A 22,388-nucleotide genomic window follows, 5' to 3' on the forward strand; every position below is an offset into this window, starting at 1 on the left:
GCGTCAACAACGTTGGCGCGTCGCAAGCCTTAATTTCCCTTTTTTTATGCAATATGCAATATGCGGATGAGATACAAAATATAGGCATTAGTATTGAGAAGAGTCATTGACGAAGGAAATTAAGGAGAGGGGAAGGAACGATCATACCATGGTGGGTTGTCTCCCACCCAGCTCTTTGCTTTAACGTCCTTAAGTTGGACGCTCCACTAGCTCAGTCTTCTGCTGTGAGCGGATCTTTCAAGAGGAAGATCTCTAGTTCCTGGTTTTTTGCCATCTTTTTGCCATGGAATAACTTCAAGCGATGTCCATTGACTTTGATAAGTTCAGAGCTTGAAGGATGGCTCAAGTGAAAGACTCCGTATGGATCCATCGTTTCTACTCTATAGGGACCATCCCATCTGGATCTCAGCTTGCCTGGCATGAGCCGCATTCTGGAGTTGTAAAGTAGGACTAAGTCCCCAGGTTGGAATTCTCTTCTCTTAATGTTCTTGTCATGCATAGCCTTCACTTTCTTTTTATACAGCCTGGAGTTTTCATAAGCTTCTAAGCGAAGGTTCTCTAATTCTTGCAGTTGCAACTTCCATTCAGCTCTGGCTCTCTCATAGTCCATGTTGCATTCCTTGACCGCCCAGAAGGCCTTGTGTTCTAACTCAACTGGGAGATGACAGGCCTTTCCATAAACCAAGCGGAAATGACTCATCACGATCGGTGTCTTGTATGCTGTCCGATACGCCCAAAGCGCGTCTTAGAGCCTGGTGCTTCAGTCCTGTGTATGAGGCTTGACTACCTTTTGCAGTATGCACTTTATCTCTCTGTTAGACACCTCTGCTTGCCCGTTAGTTTGGGGGTGATAGGCTATTGATACCTTATGAATTATCCCATGCCTCTTTAGTAAACCTGTTAGTCTCCTGTTACAAAAGTGAGTGCCTTGATCGCTCACGATTGCTCGTGGTGATCCAAAGCGACAAATAATATGGTTTCTAACAAAGGAAACAACAGTGTTAGCATCATCAGTACGGGTAGGAATTGCTTTCACCCATTTAGAAACATAATCTACAGCTAACAGTATATAATGGTGGCCATTAGAATTTGGAAATGGACCCATGAAGTCAATGCCCCAAACATCAAAAATTTCACAAAAAAGCATAATTTGTTGAGGCATTTCATCCCTCTGGGATATATTGCCAAATCTTTAGCATGGAGGACAAGATTTACAAAGGTCAGCAGCATCTTTAAAAAGAGTAGGCCCCCAGAATCCATAGTCTAAAACTTTTCTAGCTGTTCGTTGAGGGCCAAAATGTCCTCCACTCTCAGATAAGTGGCAGGCCTCTAAAATGGACTGAAATTCTGATTGAGGTACACACCATCTAATTACCGTTCGTTGAGGGCCAAAATGTCCTCCACTCTCAGATAAGTGGCAGGCCTCTAAAATGGACTGGAATTCTGATTGAAGTACACACCGTCTAATTACCTGGTCAGCACCACACCTCCATAGATATGGGTCATCCCATACATAGTATTTGGACTCGCTTTTCAGCTTGTCTCTCTGATCCTTAGTGAAATCGGGAGGAAAAGTGTGGCTAACTAGATAATTAGCTACAGGTGCATACCAAGGAACTACATCAGATACTACCTGTAAGCTATCAAACAGGAAATTATCATTCATAGGAATGGAGTCATCTTTAATGTGCTCAAGGCGACTCAAGTGGTCAGCCACCAAATTTTGGTTACCACTCCTATCTTTAATTTCCAGATCAAATTCTTGCAGCATTAGCATCCAACGTATTGGCCTTGGTTTAGACTCCTTTTTAGCTAACAAATATTTTAGAGCTGCATGGTCTGAGTACACTACTACCTTAGTACCAAGTAAATAGGCTCAGAATTTATCTAGAGCAAAAACAATAGCTAGAAGCTCTTTTTCAGTGATAGTGTAATTAGATTGAGCAACATCTAAAGTCTTAGATGCATAAGCAATTACAAAAGGGTCGTGACCTTCATGTTGAGCTAGTGCTACTCCTACTGCATGATTGGAGGCGTCACACATGATTTCAAATGGTTGGCTCCAGTCTGGTACCCTCACAATCGGAGTTTGAGTTAGGGCGGTCTTCAGCTTATCAAACGCTTGTTTACAATCCTCACTGAACTCGAACTCAATGTCTTTCTGTAGTAGTCTGGATAAGGGCAGTGCTACCTTACTGAAGTCCTTAATGAATCTCCTGTAAAAACATGCATGGCCAAGGAATGAACGGACTTCCCTCACAGAGGAGGGGTAAGGTAAACTAGAAATAACATCCACCTTTGCTGGGTCTACAGAGATACCAGTATTAGAAACAATATGTCCTAGAACAATACCTTGTTTTACCATAAAATGACACTTTTCAAAATTTAAAACAAGGTTTGAACTGACACATCTATCCAATACTCTAGATAAACTATCCAAGCAAAGGTTAAATGAATTCCCATATACGCTAAAGTCATCCATAAAAACTTCCATACAGGTCTCAATGAGATAAGAGAAAAGACTTATCATACACCTTTGGAAAGTAGCTGGTGCATTGCATAAGCCAAAGGGCATTCTTTTATAAGCATAAGTCCCAAAAGGACATGTAAAAGTAGTCTTTTCCTGATCTTCAGGAGCTATATGGATTTGAAAATAACTTGTATAACCATCTAGAAAGCAGTAGTGAGATTTACCTGACAGGCGATCAAGCATCTGATCAATGAATGGCAAGGGATAATGATCCTTCCGAGTGGCTTGGTTGAGACATCTGTAGTCAATGCAAACTCTCCATGCATTTTGCACTCTGGTTGTTAGAAGTTCTCCTTGCTCATTCCTTATTGTTGTGACTCCAGACATCTTGGACACCACTTGTACTGGACTGACCCATTCGCTATCTGAAATGGGGTAAATGATATCTGCTTCAAGTAGTCTGGTTACTTCCTTCTTAACAACTTTTAGGATGGTGGGACTCAGTCTTGTCTGAGGTTGACGGACAGGCTTTGCTCCTTCTTCTAAGAATATCCTATGTTCATAAACTTGAGGGCTGATGCCTACTATATCTACCAAGCTCCATCCAATTGCTTTCTTATGCGTCCTCAATACACTAAGCAGTTGTTCTTCTTGTTGGGAAGTGAGCTCCCATGCAATAATAACTGGAAACTTCTGCTTGTCCTTAAGGTATGCATACTTGAGGTGTGGAGGAAGAGGCTTTAATTCTATTTTCGGCTCATGGTTTGGTTCTGGATTATCTGGGGCTGGTGAAAATGGTAATGAATCTTCAGTATGTTCAGAGGGTGTCCCCACACTTGGGTCTTGCTCTATGTGATTCTCTTCCATGTCTTCCTGGTGAGTTTCTGCTATGATTTCGTCAATGATGTCACATTGGAATATGGAGTGATTGAAAAACTGAAGATTGATGGTTTAGAATTTATAATAAATTCTCGTTGCAAGTATAGTTTCTAAGCCAAGCAATCAACCTTTCTTACAAACGTTTTGGTTGTCACGAGTAACAAACCCAATAAAATTTATAAACCGAAGTATTGAAACCTCAAGTTGTCTTCTCAAGGAATTGCAGAGAGGTGTGTTTTATTATTGGTTATGAAAAAAATAATATTTTGGGTTTTGAAAAGGTTTTAAATAAGAGAAATAAATTGTAGGAATTAATAAATTAATAACTAAGAAAAACTCTTCGCAAGGCATGAAAACGGGAAGTCCTATCCTAGTTATCCTTATCAATGGTGATGAGAATTATACTTTTGCTCCCACTAAATCAACCTCTAACTATGAAGGTCAGTCAAGTAGACAAATTAATTCAACACCTAAAGTCCTAGTCAACTCCTTAAGGAAAGACTAGAGTTACAGGAATCTAAATTAATCAGCAAGAATAATAATTATCAATCACGATGAGTTTGACAACTCAAGAGTCACCAATTAATCAACCAAAGCCAATAGTAAATAATCTAAATTATAAATAAGGAAAAGCAATCATAAATCTGAAATACCTCAATGTGTATTAATTAAGAAAATCATAACATGAATGGTCCATAAGCCAATTTGGCACCGTATATAATTAACAAAATAAGAAAAGTCAAAATAAAGGAATATTGAAACGGATATGAAGATGAGATAATCCTATCTTAAGAGAAACTCTAAATCCTAATCCTAAGAGAGAGGAGAGAACCTCTCTCTCTAAAAATTATATCTAAATTATCAAAAGTCTGTTGTCTGATGTATCCAGTGTTTTCTATATGCTTAATGAATGGATGGATTCCTCCAGTTATAATCCTTCAATCTGTGTTCTCTGGGCTTGGATCTGGGCCAAAAGGGGCCCAGAAATCGCTGAGGACAACTTCTGCACATTCTGCAGATCGTGCACGTCACGCGTCTGCGTGGGTCACGCGGTCGCGTCATCTGGAGTGCTGCTCTTCCATGCGGTTGCATCAGTCATGCGCCCACATCAGTTGTGTTTTGCAAGTCACACGTTCACCTCATCCATGCGCTCGCGTCGATTCTCTTTTGTGCGAACCACGCGTTCGCGTCGTCCATGCGGAAGCGTCACTGCCAGTTTCTTCCAAGGACTCCAACTTGTGCATTCCTTCCATGTTCGTAAGTTTCCTTTCCATCCTTTAAGTCATTCCTGCCCTATAAAACCTGAAAGTACTCAACACACAAATCACGGCATCGAATGGTAATAAAGGATAATTAAAGTTGATAATTTTAAAGCATAGGAAACATGTTTTCTCATATATCATATCCTAAGGAAGGGATTGTAAAATCATGCAAATTCATATGAATAAGTAGGTGAAGAGTTGATAAATCATTCAATTTAAGTATAAGATTTATCATAAAATAGTGGTTTATCAGTGGTCTTCTCGGGGGTGCTTCATAGCTTCATCCAGATTAAAGCTCACTGTTCTGCCATCTACCTCAAAGGAATAGGTTCCCAAAAAGGCATCCAGCTTGAATTTTGAAGTCTTCAAAAATGTTCTTCCAAGCAGGATTGATGAAGGTCTTCCTAAGTCATTTTGGGGCATCTCCAAGATATAGAAGTCAATGGGAAACGTAAGCCCCTTAATGCTCACTAATACATCTTCAGCAATTCCAACCACTGTGATAATGCTTTTATTTGCTAACACAAAATGAGCTGCTGACCTTTTTAAGGGAGGGAGCCTTAAAGCATTATATATAGACAAGGGCATAATACTCACGCATGCTCTTAAATCACACATACAGTCAGAAAATATCACACCTCCAATGGTACAGTTAACCATGCATGGGCCTGGGTCACTACATTTTTCAGGTATATTTCCCATTAAAGCAGATATAGAACTACCTAAAGGAATTGTTTCTATTTCATTAATTTTATCTTTATGTATGCACAATTCTTTTAGAAACTTTACATATTTAGGTACTTGCTGAATAACATCAAAAAGGGGAACAGTTACCTCAACCTTTTTGAAGATCTCTACCATTTTGGGATCAAGTTCCATCTACTTTCTGGGCTTCTTAGCAAGGTGTGGAAATGGAATAGGAGTGGCGTCTTTTATAGCTTCAGCTTGCTGGGGTTCTGCATTCCTTGGTTGGGCTGCTTCTGCTTCATCCATGCCTTATGTTTCATCTTCTTCTTCAACATCTTCTACCTCAACTGTGTCCGGAGCTGGGGCTTGTTTTGTCGGGCTTGGTCCCTCTGGATTCCTCTTTTGCAGTGCGGTTCTAGATCTCAAGGTAATGGCATTGATGCCACCCTTGGGGTTGGGTAATGGTTGAGAAGGGAGTCCACCAGAGCTTGAAGACTGGTTGTTAGAGTTATTCAGTGATCCAATCTGTGAGACAAGGGCTTGCAAGGTATAGTTCAGACCATTTAGAGTAGAAGTAAGGTAATTTTCCATGGCCTGCTGTCTTTGATCAATAGATTGTAGTAACTCATCATTAGAAGATGAAGAGGGATAAGTAATCTGAGGGGTCTGCTGAGATGCTTGAGGTTGTCTTAGATGAGGTGCTCTGTAGACCTGATTCTGATTCTGCTCCCTGAAGATGTTATTGTTATTTCACCTCTGGTTTCCATTGTTATCTCTGCCTCCTCTGTTATGATTGTCCCTCCATCCTTGGTTAGAATTATCTCTCCAACCTTGGTTGGAATTATCCTGCCATCCATGGTTGTAGCCACCACCTTGATTGTACCCTTGATTGGGGCGGTCATAAAAGTTATGAGTGGCTGCCACAGTGTTGTCTTCCTGTTGGAGTTACGGACATTCATCAGTATAATGACTGTAATCAGCACAGATCCCGCATACTCTTTGTGGAACCAACTGTTGGCTTTGCTGTGGCGGAGAATGTTGAGCTTGTTGTTGACTCAACTGCATCTGCTTCAGTAAGTTGGTCATTACGCATATACTCTGGATTAGAGAAGTAGTCTCTTTGCTAGAGGATACCTTTGCAACAGCTCTTGACCGACTTTGTTTCTGCCTGTGATTCCTAGTAGATTCAGCTAAGTCGCTGATTAATTGCCATGCCTCATCAGTGGTCCTGTACTTTTTCATAGACCCATTGCTAGCACCTTCCAATGTGGTCTTATCTTGAGATTTCATACCCTGTGTAAAGTAGCCGAGCAATACTATCTTGTCAATCATATGGTGGGGACATGCTTCCAGAAGATTATTGAAGCGCTCCCAATATTCGTAGAGAGTCTCAGATTCGTCCTGAACGATCATGAAAATGTCTTTTCTCAGTTTATCGGTAACCTCAGCTGGAAAGAATTTCTCCAAAAATTCTCTTCTAAGCATATCCCAGTTAGAAACAGTTGCTCCGGGTTGAGTGTAGTACCACTCTCTTGCCTTTCCCTCAAGAGAGAATGGGAAGGCTTTTAACAGAAGAGAAGTTTCATCAGTACCATCATGCTTAACAGTTGAACAAGCTATCTGAAAATCCCTAAGGTGCTTCACAGGCTCTTGAGCAGGTAAGCCATGAAACTTGGGCATCAAGTTGAGTAGTGCAGTCTTTATTTCAAAGTCCACAGCCACTATTGGGTGGTGCGCCTGGTACGGCTGCAGTGTAAAACCAGGGAGCTCCAGCCTCCTTGTTTCTTCCTTAAATGAAGTTTCAGATTCGTCCTCAGAGAGGACTAGCCGACGCCAAGCTTGCCTTATATGTGAAATAGTTCTTTCAATCTCAGGGTCAAATACTAGCAAGCTTGGATCAGGAAGTGAACACGTCATTCAATGAAAGAAACATGCAGCTCATAGTAGCAAAATAAAAAGAAAAATGCAATTAAATAAGTTCCAATCAATAAATTAGCACACTGTTGCAACTCCCCGGCAACGGTGCCAAAAATTGACGTGAGCGGAAATTATCAGATTAAGAATTATTTAGAAAAATGGCGTTGTGAGTACAGTTCTTAACCGGCGAAAATCCACTTGTCAATTTAGAAAAGAGTTGTCACAATTTTAGAATTAAAATACTGGGAGTATGAGTCCCAGGTCGTCTCTCAACGAGTTGCAGGAAAATGTACTATTTTATCAATCAGAGGTTTTCCAAATGGGTTTTTGAGTTTGATGAACAGAAAATTAAATTAGAAAATTTATATGATTTAAATAAAATTTTGACCGGGAGAAGATTAATCGGAAGTTCTATCCTTGTTGGAATTTCGTCAAGATCAATTAATAATTATCATTGTTTTCATTTAGTTAACCCTCAACGAATGAAGGAAAGTCAAATTAAAAGTCAACTTCTATTCACAAGTCCTAATCCTCTCCCTTGGGAAGGATTAGAATTAGTGACTAACAAGCCAACCATCAATGAACCAATTACAATTGAACTCTTGAGTATTCCAACTCAAGGTTCTTCTTTTAATCAACTCCCAATCAAGTTGGGGAACTACTCCATCATCATAAATGTAGACTTCACAAAATCAATGGGGAGAACAAAAAGAGACATAATAAACAATAATGAAAGAGATTAATTAAAAGTAGAAATAGTTTTGTATTAATAAACTCTGAAAATAATCCAATATCAACTCTGGACAGATTAAGAATATGGAAGAGTAAGTGAAAAGTATATAACAAACTATAATGACCGGTTCTGGAGGTAGACTCTTCTCAAAAACCAAAGCCAAAAATCTTCAAATCCTAAATTATGAATGTCAAAAGAGAGAAACCTAGGGGAGGAGTAAAATCAGATTTGAAAAACTGGAAAATTATGCGGAATGAATCGTTCCCTTTGTCTCTGCATGTTCCCTGGCTCTATTCTGTGTTTCTGGGCCGAAAACTGGGTTGAAACGTGGCCCAGAATCTATGCCAGCGACTTCTGTAATTTTGCAGATCGGGCACGTCACGCGACCGTGTCGTCCATGCGTTCGCGTCACTCAGTATTTCCCATGCCACGCGTGCGCGTCGTCCACGCATTCGTGTCACTCATGCAGCTTCCAATCCACGCGGTCGCGTCAGGCATGCGAGCGCGTCACTGTGATTTCTTCCATTTCGTGCAGTCGCGTGAGCCATTCACCCGCATCACTTCTCGCTGGACATGTCCTCAATTCCTTGTGTTCCTTTCATTTTTGCAAGCTTCCTCTTCATTCCTTACGCCATTCCTGCCTTATGAAGCCTGAAACACTTAACACACAGATCATGGCATCGAATGGTACAAAGGAAAATAAAAATATACAATTAAAAGGTCTTTAGGAAGCAAGTTTTCAATCATGGAACATTTTCAGGAAGGAATTGTAAATACATGCAAAATATATGAATAAGTGGGTGAAGACTTGATAAAACCACTCAATTAAACACAATATAATTCATAAAATAATGGTTTATCACCACCTTTATTACTTTTGCCATCAAGTGTAAAGTGCTTATGCTTTTGTCTTGTTTTGGTGAATAGATACATGAAAAAGATATTGATGGAGAGGACATGTCAAGGAAGTGGCACAGCTATCTTAGTGCTGAAAAGGGAAGTCACATGTCCTTGGAAAAGCTCATTGGGAAGAAAAATGCTACACAATGGGTGGTTAGGTGTACCTTTCTTTAATGACCTAACCTACCCCCAATGAAGAGACAATCTTTGTCCCTACTCCATACTACATTCACACCGTCTCTTTCAACCATCACAAATGCATCCTCACCCTTCATATCTCAGTAAGTCTTGCTATAAAAGGGACCCATGATAACCAAGTTTCATAACTCAAGTCCCATAGTTCATTTCTTGCAACCCTTCTTTATTTTAAACCAAGACCGTGCTCTACCCTTGTGCATGCTACTTTTTGCTTTAATTAGCCATACAATGTGCTTCACCTCCAAGCCAACTAGCAATCTATTCTCGTCATCTTACACCTTCTATTCGGCCACCTCTAAGATAAACATGGCAACTTCATCAACTTTCAAGAGAATGAGAGGAAAGGAACCGGTTGAGGAGGAAGAAATCCACTATGACAAATGGAGATTGATAAACCACTATTTTATGGTTTATATTGTGTTTAATTGTGTGGTTTTATCATGATCCTTACCCACTTATTCATTAATTTAGCATGCATTTATATTTCCTTCCTGAAATTATTACATCATTGAAAACTGCTTCCTGGAGACTTTTAATTATGCATTTTAATTCTCCTTTATTCCATTCGATGCCATAATCTGTGTGTTAAGTGTTTCAGGCTTTATAGGGCATGAATGAGTTGGAGATTGGAAAGGAAGCTAGCAAAAAATGGAAGGAACACGAGAAATTGAGGAGATAACCAGTGAGAAGTGATGCGGCCGCATGGCTCACGCGTTCGCGCGAAAGAGGAGAAATCGCAGTGACGCAGCCGCATGGCTCACGCGACCACGCGGATTGGAAAAGCACAAGTGACGCGGAAGCATGGACGACGTGAACGCATGGTAGGGAAAAACGCAAATGACGCGTCCGCATGGATGATGTGATCGCGTGACGTGCGCGATCTACATAATCTGCAGAATTCGTTGGGGGCCATTTTAGACCCTATTTTGACCTAGTTTTCGGCCCAGAAAAGCAGACTAGAGCCAGAGAACATGCAAAAACTAGAACAACAATTCATTCTACACAGTTTTAGTTTTAGATCTAGTTTTTACTCCTCCTCTAGGTTTTTTCTTTTCTACACATTCATAGTTCTTAGGATTTTATTTTTCTACCACTTTTTGCATTGGGATACTGAGAAGAGTTATTACCTCATCAAGACTTCGTCATTCTAGTTCGTTTTCTTTACTTGGCTTTACTCTTCCATGTCCTTTGCTTTGATTAATTTTGCCATTGGAATATTTTTAGGATTATTTAATACAAGGATTACTTTTATTTTTAATTGATTATTTTGATTTTTATTTACAATGTCTTTCTTCAATTCCCTTTCATATGTTATGAATTTTACATTCACAATGAGCGAGTAGTCCCCTAACTTGATGGGGAGTTGATTGAAAGCAACCATTGAGTTGGAAGGCTTAAAAGAAAGATTGTAATTGGGTTTATTGTTGGATTGCCCTCTAGTCACTAACACCAATCCCTTTTAATTAAGTGGGTTGCAACTTGTGAACGGACCTAGCATTCCAACTTGTTTGACTTTTCCTTACCTAGTAAGAGATAACTAAACGGGATAACCTTTAATTATCAATTAATCTAGAGAGTAATTCAACAATAATGGGGCTTCCAACTAATCAACTCCCAGTCAAGGTTTTTATTTACATTATTCAAATTCTCCAATTTAATTTCTTGTTTACTCAACTCAAACCTTTTTGAAAACATCTGATTAATAAAATAGCACACTTTTCTGCAACTCGTTGAGAGACGACCTGGGATTCATACTCCCAGTATTTTAATTTCAAATTTCGGTGACACCTTTCTAAATTGATAAGTGGATTTCTGGCGAGTTAAGAACTATACTTGCAACGTATATATTTTAATAATTTTTAATTCACCAATTTCTGCCAGCATCAATTTTTGGCACCGTTGCCGGGGAGTTGCAATAGAGTGCTAAAGTTATTAATTAGAATTTATTTATTTGCATTTTATTTTATTTTTGTCACTATGAGCTGTACGTTTCTTTCGTTAAATGACGCGTTCACTTCCTTATCCAAGCTTACCAGTATTTGACCCTGAAATTGAAAGAACTCTTTCACGTATAAGGCAAGCTAGGCGTCGGTGACTCTTCTTTGAGGACGAACCTGAACGGTCATCTAAGGACGAAATAAGCTCCCTCTCTACTGATCCAATTCATTTACGTGCAGGTGACATGGCAGCGCCCAGAAGAGTCACTATCCAAGAGGAGGGAGCCCCTGATTTTACGCTCCAACCATTCCAGGCACACCACCCAGCAGTAGCTGTAGATTTTGAAATAAAGTCTTCACTACTCAACTTGATGCCCAAGTTTCATGGCTTACCTGCTCAAGAGCCTATCAAGCATCTTAGGGATTTCCAAACTGCTTGTTCTACTGTTAAGCGTGATGGCACTAATGAAATCTCCATTCTGTTGAAAGCCTTCCCGTTTTCTCTGGAGGGAAAGGCAAGAGAGTGGTACTACACTCAACCCGTAACAACTGTTTTCAACTGGGATACACTTAGGAGAGAGTTTCTGGATAAATTCTTTCCAGTTGAAGTTGCCGATAAGCTGAGGAAGGATATGTCTATGATCGTTCAGGATGAATCTGAGACCCTCTATGAATACTTAGAATGCTTCAATAATCTTTGAGAGGTATGCCCCCATCATATGATTGACAAGATAGTGTTGCTCGGCTACTTTACACAGGGTTTGAAATCTCAAGATAGGACCACACTGGAAGGTGCTAGCAATGGTTCTATGAAAAAGTACAAGATTATGGAAGAAGCATGGCAATTGATCAGCAACTTAGCTGACTCTACCAGGAATCATAGGAAGAGACAAAGTCGGTCAAGAGCTGTTGCAGAGGCATCCACTAGTAAAGAGACTGCTGCTATAGTTCAGAGCTTATGTGAAATGACTAACTTGCTGAAGCAGATGCAACTGAATCAACAACAACCTCAGCAAGTTCACCCTTCTCCACCACAACACAGCCAGCAGTTAGTTCCACAAAGAGTATACGGAATATGTGTAGATTATAGTCACTATACCGATGAGTGTCCGCAACTCCAACCAGAAGATAACACTGTAGCAGCCACTCATAACTTTCATGACCGCCCCAATCAAGGGTACAATCAAGGTGGCAACTATAACCAAGGATGGCAGGATAACTCTAACCAAGGTTGGAGAGACAATTCTAACCAGGGTTTGAGGGACAATTATAACAGAGGAGGCAGAGATAATAATGGAAATCAGAGGTGGAATAACAATAACAACTTCAGGTAGCAGAATCAGAATCAGTCCTACAGAGCACCTCATTTAAGACAGCCTCAAAATTCTCAGCAAACCTCTCAGATCACTTACCCCTCTTCATCTCCTAATGATGAATTACTACAAGCCATTGATCGGAGACAACAGGCTATGGAAAATAACTTTAATGTAACTATGAATGTTTTGACTTCTACTTTACAAACCCTTGTCTCACAGATTGGATCAATGAACAACTCCAACAACCAGTCCTCAAGCTCTGGTGGACTCCCCTCTCAACCATTACCCAACCCAAAGGGTGGCATTAATGCCATCACCCTAAGGTTTGGAACCACATTGTAGGAGAGGAATCAGGAGGAGCCAGGCCCACCAAAACATGCCTCAGCTGAAGAGGTAGTAGAAATAGAAGATGTTGAAGAGGAAGTGGACATACAGGACATAGCTAAAGAAGAAGAAGCTCAACCACAGGAGGAAGCACCAAAAGGCGCAAACACTGCAGAAAATGTCGTTCCTATTCCATTTCCACAACTTGCAAGGAAGCCCAGGAAGCAGTTGGAACCCGATCCCAAATGGTAGAAATTTTCAAAAAGGTTGAGGTAACTGTTCCCCTTTTTGATGTCATTCAACAGGTACCTAAATATGCAAAGTTTCTAAAAGATTTGTGCATACATAAGGACAAAATTAATGAATTAGAAACTATTCCTTTAGGAAGTTCTATATCTGCTTTAATGGGAAATTTACCTGAAAAGTGTAGTGACCCAGGTCCTTGTATAATTAGTTGTACTATTGATGGTGTAGTAATTTATGATTGCATGTATGATTTAGGAGCATGTGTTAGTATAATGCCTTTATCTGTATATGATGTTTTGAGGCTCCCTCCCTTAAAAAGGTCGGCAGCTCGTTTTGTGTTAGCAGATAAAATCATTATTACAGTGGCTAGAGTTGCTGAAGACGTTTTAGTGAACATTAAAGGGCTCACATTCCCCACTGATTTTTATATCTTGGAGATGCCCCATAATGACTCAGATAAGCCATCATCAATCCTACTTGGGAGACCATTCCTGAAGACATCAAAATTCAAATTGGATGCTTTTTCAGAAACATACTCTTTTGAAATAGATGGCCGAATGGTAATCTTCAATCTGAATGGAGTCATAAACAACCCTCCAGAAGATCGTTCTATCTTCCAGTGTGACATCATAGATGAAACCGTAGCTAAAGTTCACCAGGAAGAGTTTGAAGATAAGTACATAGGACAAGGTCCAAGTGTGGGAAATTCCGAGGATAATGCAGGCACTCTACCACTGCCATCAGTTCCAGATAATCCAGAGCCAAATCATGACCAGAAGTTGGAATTGAAACCCCTCCCTCCACACCTCAAATATGCTTATCTTAAGGACCAGCGGAAGTTTCCAGTTATCATTGCACAGGACCTCACTCCTGAACAGGAGGAGCAGTTACTTAGTATGTTGAGGAAGCACAAGAAAGCAATTGGGTGGAGTTTAGCAGACATAGTAGGCATCAACCCTCAAGTTTGTGAGCATAGGATATTTTTAGAAGAAGGAGCAAGACCTGTTCGTCAACCCCAAAGAAGATTGAACCCCACCATTTTAGAGGTTGTCAAGAAGGAAGTGACCAGACTATTAGAGGCAAGTATTATCTACCCCATCTCAGACAGTGAATGGATGAGCCCAGTACAAGTAGTGCCCAAGAAGTCTGGAGTAACTACAGTGAAGAATGAGCATGGAGAGCTCATAGCAACTAGAGTACAGAATGCCTGGAGGGTCTGCATTGATTACAGGCGTCTCAACCAAGCTACTCGTAAGGATCACTACCCTCTTCCATTCATTGATCAAATGCTGGATCGCCTGTCAGATAAATCACATTATTGCTTTTTAGATGGTTACACAGGCTATTTCCAGATTCATATAGCTCCTGAGGATCAGGAAAAGATTACCTTTACATGTCCCTTTGGGACTTATGCTTACAAGAGAATGCCCTTTGGCCTGTGCAATGCACCAGCTACTTTCCATAGGTACATGATGAGTCTTTTCTCTGATCTTATTGAGGACTGTATGGAGGTTTTTATGGATGATTTTAGCGTTTATGGTGACTCTTTTAACCTTTGCTTGGATAGTTTATCTAGAGTATTAGATAGATGTGTCAACACGAACCTTGTATTAAATTTTGAAAAATTTCATTTTATGGTTAAACAAGGAATCATACTGGGACATCTAATACTGGCATTTCTGTAGATCCAGCAAAGATGGATGTTATTTCTAGTTTGCCTTACCCTTCTTCTGTGAGGGAAGTCCGTTCGTTCCTTGGCCATGCAGGTTTTTACAGGAGATTTATTAAGGACTTTAGTAAGGTAGCACTTCCCTTATCTAGATTACTACAGAAGGATATTGAGTTCGAGTTTAGTGAGGATTGCAAACAAGCGTTTGACAAGCTGAAAACCGCCCTGACTCAAGCTCCAATTGTGAGAGGACCAGACTGGAGCCAGCCGTTTGAAATCATGTGCGATGCTTCCAACCATGCAGTAGGAGCAATGCTGGCTCAGCGTGAAGGTAAGGATCCTTTTGTTATTGCTTATGCGTCTAAGACTTTAGACACTGCCCAGTCCAATTATACTACTACTGAGAAAGAGCTTCTTCCTATTGTTTTTGCTCTGGATAAATTCTGAGCTTATTTACTTGGTACTAGAGTAGTAGTGTATTCGGACCATACAGCTTTAAAGTATCTATTAGCTAAAAAGAAGTCCAAACCAAGGCTTATACGTTGGATACTGCTATTACAAGAATTTGATTTAGAAATAAAGGATAGGAGTGGTAACCAGAATCTAGTGGCAGACCACTTGAGTCGCCTTGAGCACATTAAGGATGATTCTACTCCTATAGATGATAATTTTCCATTTGATAACCTGCAAGCAGTATCTGAGGTAGTCCCTTGGTACGCATCTGTAGCTAATTATCTAGTTAGCCGCACATTTCCTCCGCACTTTTCTAAGCATCAAAGAGACAAGCTGAAAAGTGAGTCTAAATATTATATATGGGATGACCCATATTTATGGAGATGTGGCGCTGATCAGGTAATTAGACGTTGTGTGCCTCAATCAGAATTCCAGTCCATTTTAGAGGCCTGTCACTCATCTGAGAGTAGAGGACATTTTGGCCCTCAACGAACAGCTAGAAAGATCTTAGACTGTGGATTCTGGTGGCCTACTCTTTTTAGAGACGTTGCTGAGTTTTGTAAATCTTGTCTCCCATGCCAGAAATTCGGTAATATATCCAAGAGGGATGAGATGCCTCAACAAATTATGCTTTTCTGTGAAATTTTTGATGTTTGGGGCATTGACTTCATGGGTCCATTTCCAAATTCTAATGGTTATTTTTATATATTGTTAGCTGTGGATTACGTTTCCAAATGGGTAGAAGCAATTCCTACCCGCACGGATGATGCTAACACTATTGTTTTCTTTGTGAGAAACCATATTATTTGCCGCTTTGGATCACCACGAGCAATTGTGAGCGATCAAGGCACCCATTTTTGTAACAGGAGACTAACAAGATTAATGAAGAAGCATGGGATAATTCATAAGGTTGCAACAGCATACCATCCTCAGACCAATGGGCAAGCCGAGGTGTCAAACAGAGAGATAAAGCGTATCTTGCAGAAGATAGTCAAACCTCATAGAAAAGACTGGAGTACCAGGCTACAAGATGCACTATGTGCATATAGGACAGCATATAAAACACCCATTGGGATGAGTCCTTTCCGCTTAGTTTATGGAAAAGCTTGTCATCTCCCAGTTGAAGTAGAGCACAGAGCCTTTTGGGAAGTTAAGGAGCGCAACATGGTAATTGAGAAAGCCAGAGCTGAAAGGAAGTTGCAACTGCAAGAACTGGAGAGCCTTCGCCAAGAAGCTTATGAGAACTTAAGAATATACAAGGAGAAGATGAAGGCTGTACATGATCAGCTCATCAAGAGAAAAGAGTTCCAACCTGGGGATTTAGTCCTCCTTTATAAATCTCGACTGAGGCTCATGACAGGCAAGTTGAGATCAAGATGGGAAGGTCCATACAGAGTAGAGAAGGCCGAACCATACGGAGTTTATCACCTAAGCCATCCTTCAAGCTCTGAACTTATCAAAGTTAATGGACAATGTCTGAAGTTGTACCATGGCGAGAAGATGCCGAAAAACAAAGAGCTTGAGATCTTCCTCTTGGAAGATCCCCACATGGTAGAAGATTGAGCTAGTGGAGCGTCCAACTTACGGACGTTAAAGCAAAGTGTTAGGTGGGAGACAACCCACCATGGTATGATCATTCTTTTCTTCATTTTTAGTTTTTCTACTTAATAACTCTTCTCTTTATCAGCATATTTCATGCATCTTCATTTGCATACTTTTTCAAAAAAAATGCCACGCGACGCGACCGCATCAGCGACGTGTCCGCATCGCAAGGAGATGGGAGAAAATAAAAATAAACAGAGAGTCACGCTGGTGCGTGGCTGGAGGCGTGCCAGTGGCACAAATCGTTCCACGCGACCGCATCGCTGACGCGTCCGCGTCACATGGGATTAATGGCCTCCAACGCAACCGCATGCCCTGATTTACGACATAAAAAATCAAGAGCAACAAAGAAATCATCAACTCCAACACATGGACCAACAAAGGGGATTCCAATCTCAGATGATGGATCAACAGAGGGAGTTGTATATACAACTCATGGAATAGTAGAAAGAACAATACTCTCATCTGAGTCAATCCATCCAATAGGTTGCTGAAACACAAATCCACAAGGAAAGCGTATTGAAGAGCTCAATCAACGCCAAAATGTCCAGATGAGAACTTTTAATGAATATCAGGTTCTTAATGAGGGGAGACACCTAGACAAGTTGTAGTATGACATGAATGCTCAAACCAAGCTCAAGCACATACTTGAACATATGCCCGATCTAAACTCGGCATTTCCAAGTTATTATGAATACTTCAAGGAGCAAGGTGATGTGGAAGTGGAGAGAGATGATGACAAGTCATCTTAGGCTAGTTTTACTAGCATTTTTGCTGGTTTTTAGTAGGTTTCATGCACTTTCTTGCACAATAAGTAAGTAATTGGATTGGAATTTCATGTTTGTCTTGATTCAATCAAACCTATTTTTATTTTATGCATTATCATGAGATTTATCAAGATTTTATTTGATTATTATGAAATGATGCAAAACCTTATGATTTTGGCGAGACATTGATTGCATGTTTTGATTGATGGTAGGTGAAAAGAGGAAAAGAAAAGGTAGAGAAAGAAGCAGGGTAGAAGAATGTAGTGCTCATTTGGAGAATGCTATGTTCCCCTACAACTTGAACATTGGCGACACGCTCTATTTCAAAGAACGTTACGCTCTCCATCGACGTGCACGCGTACAAGACGCTTACGTGTAGGGCACGCATTTTGAAAGATCCACACATCCGCATGCATGACGCGAACGCGTGGGTATGGTCAGCGTTCTCAGGCCAAGAGCACTACGCTCTCTTTGAACGAGCGCCTGCGATACTTTCAAAAATTGGAATTTGAATTTGGTCACCGACGTGCACTCGTGCATGACGCGTACGCGTGGGTGTGACAATGGTTATGGTTTGTGCAAACGCGTACATGGAGCGGCAGCGTGGATTGGATAATTTGCATCCACGCGTACGCGCAGTGATGCGTACGCGTGGGGAGCGCTCGTGGCGCGAGCGCTACGCTCATTGAGAGAGCGCTATCCAAGGACGCGCAAACATATATGATACGCGCAAGCATGGCAGAGGCTGAAGATAGTGATGATGCGCACACGTATGTTACACATACGCATGGATGTGCAAAAAAGCAAGGGTCGCACAGGCACGTAGGACGCGTACGCGTGGGTGCATGAGCACTGCGCTCTCTCAAGAACGCTGCGTTTTCCTGGAAGAAGCACATTGTACCCATTAAGAACTCATTCTGACTTGCTTCGACCAAGGCCAAAAAGCCCAATCCAAGTACTTGATGACTGAATTGGAAAGTGTCTAAATAGAGGAAATTTTGATTTCATTGGAATGTCTTCTTTTGAGGGAGCTATTGGGTATCTTCTGTTTTGATTGTGAATTATTCACTCTGGAAGTGGGTTTAATTCAGCGAATGCTTGAGTGAGCCTCGGAAGAAAAATCACTTGCATTAGATTTGGAGCTCTATCCTTCATTACTCTCTTGATCAATACCATTCTAGAGGAATTGAGATCTTGAGAGTTAGTGTGGCTTATGGATGAGAGATATGCACTTAACCTCTTCTCATGACAATAAGATCAAGGAATTAGCAAGATTGATTGTGATTAGAGAGATTGGATTGCCAAGAAATTGGGATCCAATCAAATTCAATCCGCCATAGATCTACTCAAATGATTAAGAAAGGAGTTAAGATCCATTTGATTCATAAAGGATTATGATATCTCCAATCCTTAATGAATCATTTTCTTTGAATTTCTTCAACTTGGATCTCTCTGATTTCACTTCAATTTACATTGTTCAATTCTGTTTTGATTTCCTGCACTCAATTCCCTTTACAATTCATGTAATTTAAGCTTCTTGCCATTTACTTTTCAAGCTCTTTACATACTGCAATTTATATTTCTTGCAAATTTACATTCTGTCAATCAAAATTCACTCAAATCACTACTGTCAGCTTAACTAAATTCATCACCCAACTAAAATTGCTTGCTCCATCAATCGCTGTGGGATCAACCTCACTTTCGTGAGTTTTACTACTTGATGCGACCCGGTACACTTGCCGGTTAGTTTGTGTGGAATCAATTTTCCCCTATCAAGTTTTTGGCACCGTTGCTATGGATTGATTTAGATTGACAATGATTAAGTAGGTGATAATCTAGATTAAGCATTTTTCTTTGTTTTTGTTAAACCTATTAACTATTTGTGATTTTGTTTCTGCTAACTCTAACTTCACTCTAGCAATAGAGTGCTCTGTTTGGTTTTTGGTTTGTTTGTGTTGTATGCCAGGAGGGAGAAGAGGTGCATCCACCTCTTTTGATTCTGAACCAGAGAGAACCTTCTTGAGATTAAGAAGAGAAGCAAGAGGGAAGAGAGTGATTGGAGAAGAACAACCAGAAGAGGAAGATCAAGAGATGGAGGGTAACCTCCCTAATCCACCAGAGGATGTGGCCAACAACAATGGCCAGCCTCAGAGGAGAGTTCTAGCCTCTTACACCTTCCCCAACCCAAGAAACTATGGGAGTAGTATCCTCACCCCAAATGTTCATGCAAATAACTTTGAGTTGAAACCTCAACTCATCACTTTGGTGCAAAATAATTGTTCCTATGGAGGGAGTCCTTTTGAAGACCCGAATCAACACTTATCTGTCTTCCTAAGGATATGTGAGACAGTTAAGACAAATGATGTGCACCCAGATATCTACAAACTGCTACTATTTTCATTCTCTTTGAGAGATAAGGCAACTCAATGGCTGGAGACATTTCCCAAGGAGAGCATCAACAAATGGGATGATCTAGTGAGCAAATTCTTGGCTAAGTTCTACCCACCTCATAGGATCATTAGATTGAAGATAGAAGTGCAGACCTTCACCCAATTGGATGAAAAATCACTTTATGAGGCATGGAAGAGATACAAAGCCTTGATTAGAAAATGTCCACCTGAAATGTTTAGTGAATGGGACAGACTGATGAATTTCTATGAGAGTCTGACTTTAAAAGCTCAAGAGGCCTTGGATTACTCTACTGAAGGTTCACTACAGCTAATGAAGACAGTTGAAGAGGACCAGAATCTCATAGATACTGTGACCAATAATCAGTACTTTTATGCTCATCAAAGACAACACCAACCAGCTCCAAAGAGAGGTGTGCTAGAGCTTGAAGGTGTGGACACTATTTTGGCACAAAACAAGGTGATGCACCAACAAATCTAGTAGCAAATGGATATGATGGCAAAGAGGATAGATGGCCTTCAACTAGCTACAACAAGTCACCCACCATCTGTGTGGGGACAAAATGAAGAAAGCTATGAAGAGCCATAATCTGAAAAAATCCAGTATGTGCACAACCAAGGTTTTGGGTCAAATGATTTTCATAGAGACACTTACAACCCCTCTTGGAGAAACCACCTAAATTTGAAGTGGGGAGAGAACCAGAACTCATGGCAAAGAAATTCAAACCAAAATAACTTCCGCAACACAAACCACCAGAACTATCAAACCACTAATCAAAATTCATATAGAAAACCACAAAATAACCAACACCCATCCACTTACTATCCACCCAGTAACCCTTCAGCTAACCACAATAATTTTCATCCACCATCTACATCTCACACTCAACCACAACCACCCCAAGAGTCCCAAAGAATCTCCAACTTGGAGATATTGATGGAGAAAATGTTAAAGAATCAAGAGATGACCAATAAGAATCATAAGGCTTCAATGAGAAATTTAGAGAGATAAATTGGACAATATTCTAAAAATCAAGCTGAGAGATCAACTAATACTTCCCCAACCCCAAGTAAGAATGCAAAGCAATTCAACTTAGAAGTGGAAGGACATTGGAGAATGACAAGGTTGACAGCAATAAGCAAGTAGAGGAGGACAAGCATAACCAAGAGAATTCCAAGAAGGAAGAGGAGCCTCAAGCCTCAAAGAAAGGGAAGCAAGTCATGGAAGAGCAACCACAATTGGAGAAGAGGGTAGTGAAACCTGACACTCCTCCTCTGCCATACTCTCAGAGGATACAAAAAGAGCTTAAGAACCAGCAATTTCCCAAGTTCCTAGAAGTTTTCAAGAAGCTGGAAATTAATCTCCCACATGCTGAAGCATTGGAGCAAATGCCCTTATATGCAATATTTTTCAAAGAACTCATCAACAAGAGGAGAAGCTGGAATGAAAAGGAGACACTGATCTTGACCCAACAGTGTAGTGCTGTAATTCAAAAAGGTCTTCCACCAAAACTCAAAGATCCTGGGAGTTTCTTTTTGCCCTGCACCATTGGTAATATGTCCATTGATAAGGCGCTATGCGATTTAGGATCAAGTATCAATTTCATGCCACTGTCTATGATAAGAAAGATATCTATAGAAGAAGTGTAGGATGTCTTTGTAACTTGCTGATAGATCACTGGTAATTCCTAATGGAGTGGTTAAAAATCTCTTAGTCAAGGTGGGAAAGTTCATATTTCCAGCAGACTTTGTGATCCTGGATCTAGATAAAGAAAGAAGTGATTCTGTAATATTAGGTGGACCTTTCCTAGCCACAGTAAGAGCTATTATTGATGTGCAAAAAGGAGAAATGACCTTGAGAGCACATGATGAGCACATAATTCTAAATGTCTTTAAGGAGATTGAGCATCCAGCAGAAAAGAAAAGATGCATGAGGATTGAAGAGGAAAACTCAAGTTGGAAGGAAAATCCTAAGGAATCAATCACCAACTCACCCCTGGTGCAGGAGAAAGACATTGAAGGAAAACAAAAGGGTCATGAGGATAAGGGAGCTAAGAAAGGATTACAGAAAGAAGCTATGAGTTTGATCACTAAGAAGAAGGCCCCTGACATAAAGCCCGCTGCCAAGAAAGAAGGGTTACCAAAGAAAAAGAAGAAGAACAAGAAAAGGGTTCCAAAATGGTGGAGAAACAAGAAAATCCCAATTAAAGGATTCTCAGAGGGAAACAAAGCGAAGCTGATTTACCAACAGTCGAAGGCATCTCCACAATCTGATGATTACTACACTATCAGTAAAATACCCTCGCTGGAGAACATAGAGATTGTTCATCAAAACACAGGAAAAAAAGCTCACAATGAGAGGAGACAAGCTGAGGCACTATAATCATCAGCCACCCTAACAGAGAACCAATGTCAAGCTAGTGACAATAAAAGAGCGCTCCATGGGAGGCAGCCCATGATTTAGTATTCTTGCTTTTATTACTTTAATGCCAATAATTAATGGTTTTCATAGCATGAATTTGGCCTTTCATGGTTAAATTTGGTGGTTGCATACAGCATTTTAAAGCATATGTCTGATTCCTAAGTTTGGTGTGCCTAACAGTCGAAGGCACTCAAAAAT

General features: G+C 40.4%; 1 protein-coding gene across 1 annotated transcript; it reads right to left on the reverse strand.

Annotated features, from left to right (window-relative positions):
- Positions 1-211: 211 nt before the first annotated feature.
- LOC107465736 (uncharacterized) lies at positions 212-700 on the reverse strand. The gene has a single exon (XM_016084703.1). It carries the CDS (start codon positions 698-700, stop codon positions 212-214), a length of 489 nt encoding a protein of 162 aa, XP_015940189.1.
- Between the last annotated feature and the right edge of the window lie 21,688 nt (positions 701-22,388).

This window comes from Arachis duranensis, chromosome 9 (assembly GCF_000817695.3).
Source record: "Arachis duranensis cultivar V14167 chromosome 9, aradu.V14167.gnm2.J7QH, whole genome shotgun sequence".
NCBI lineage: Eukaryota > Viridiplantae > Streptophyta > Magnoliopsida > Fabales > Fabaceae > Arachis > Arachis duranensis.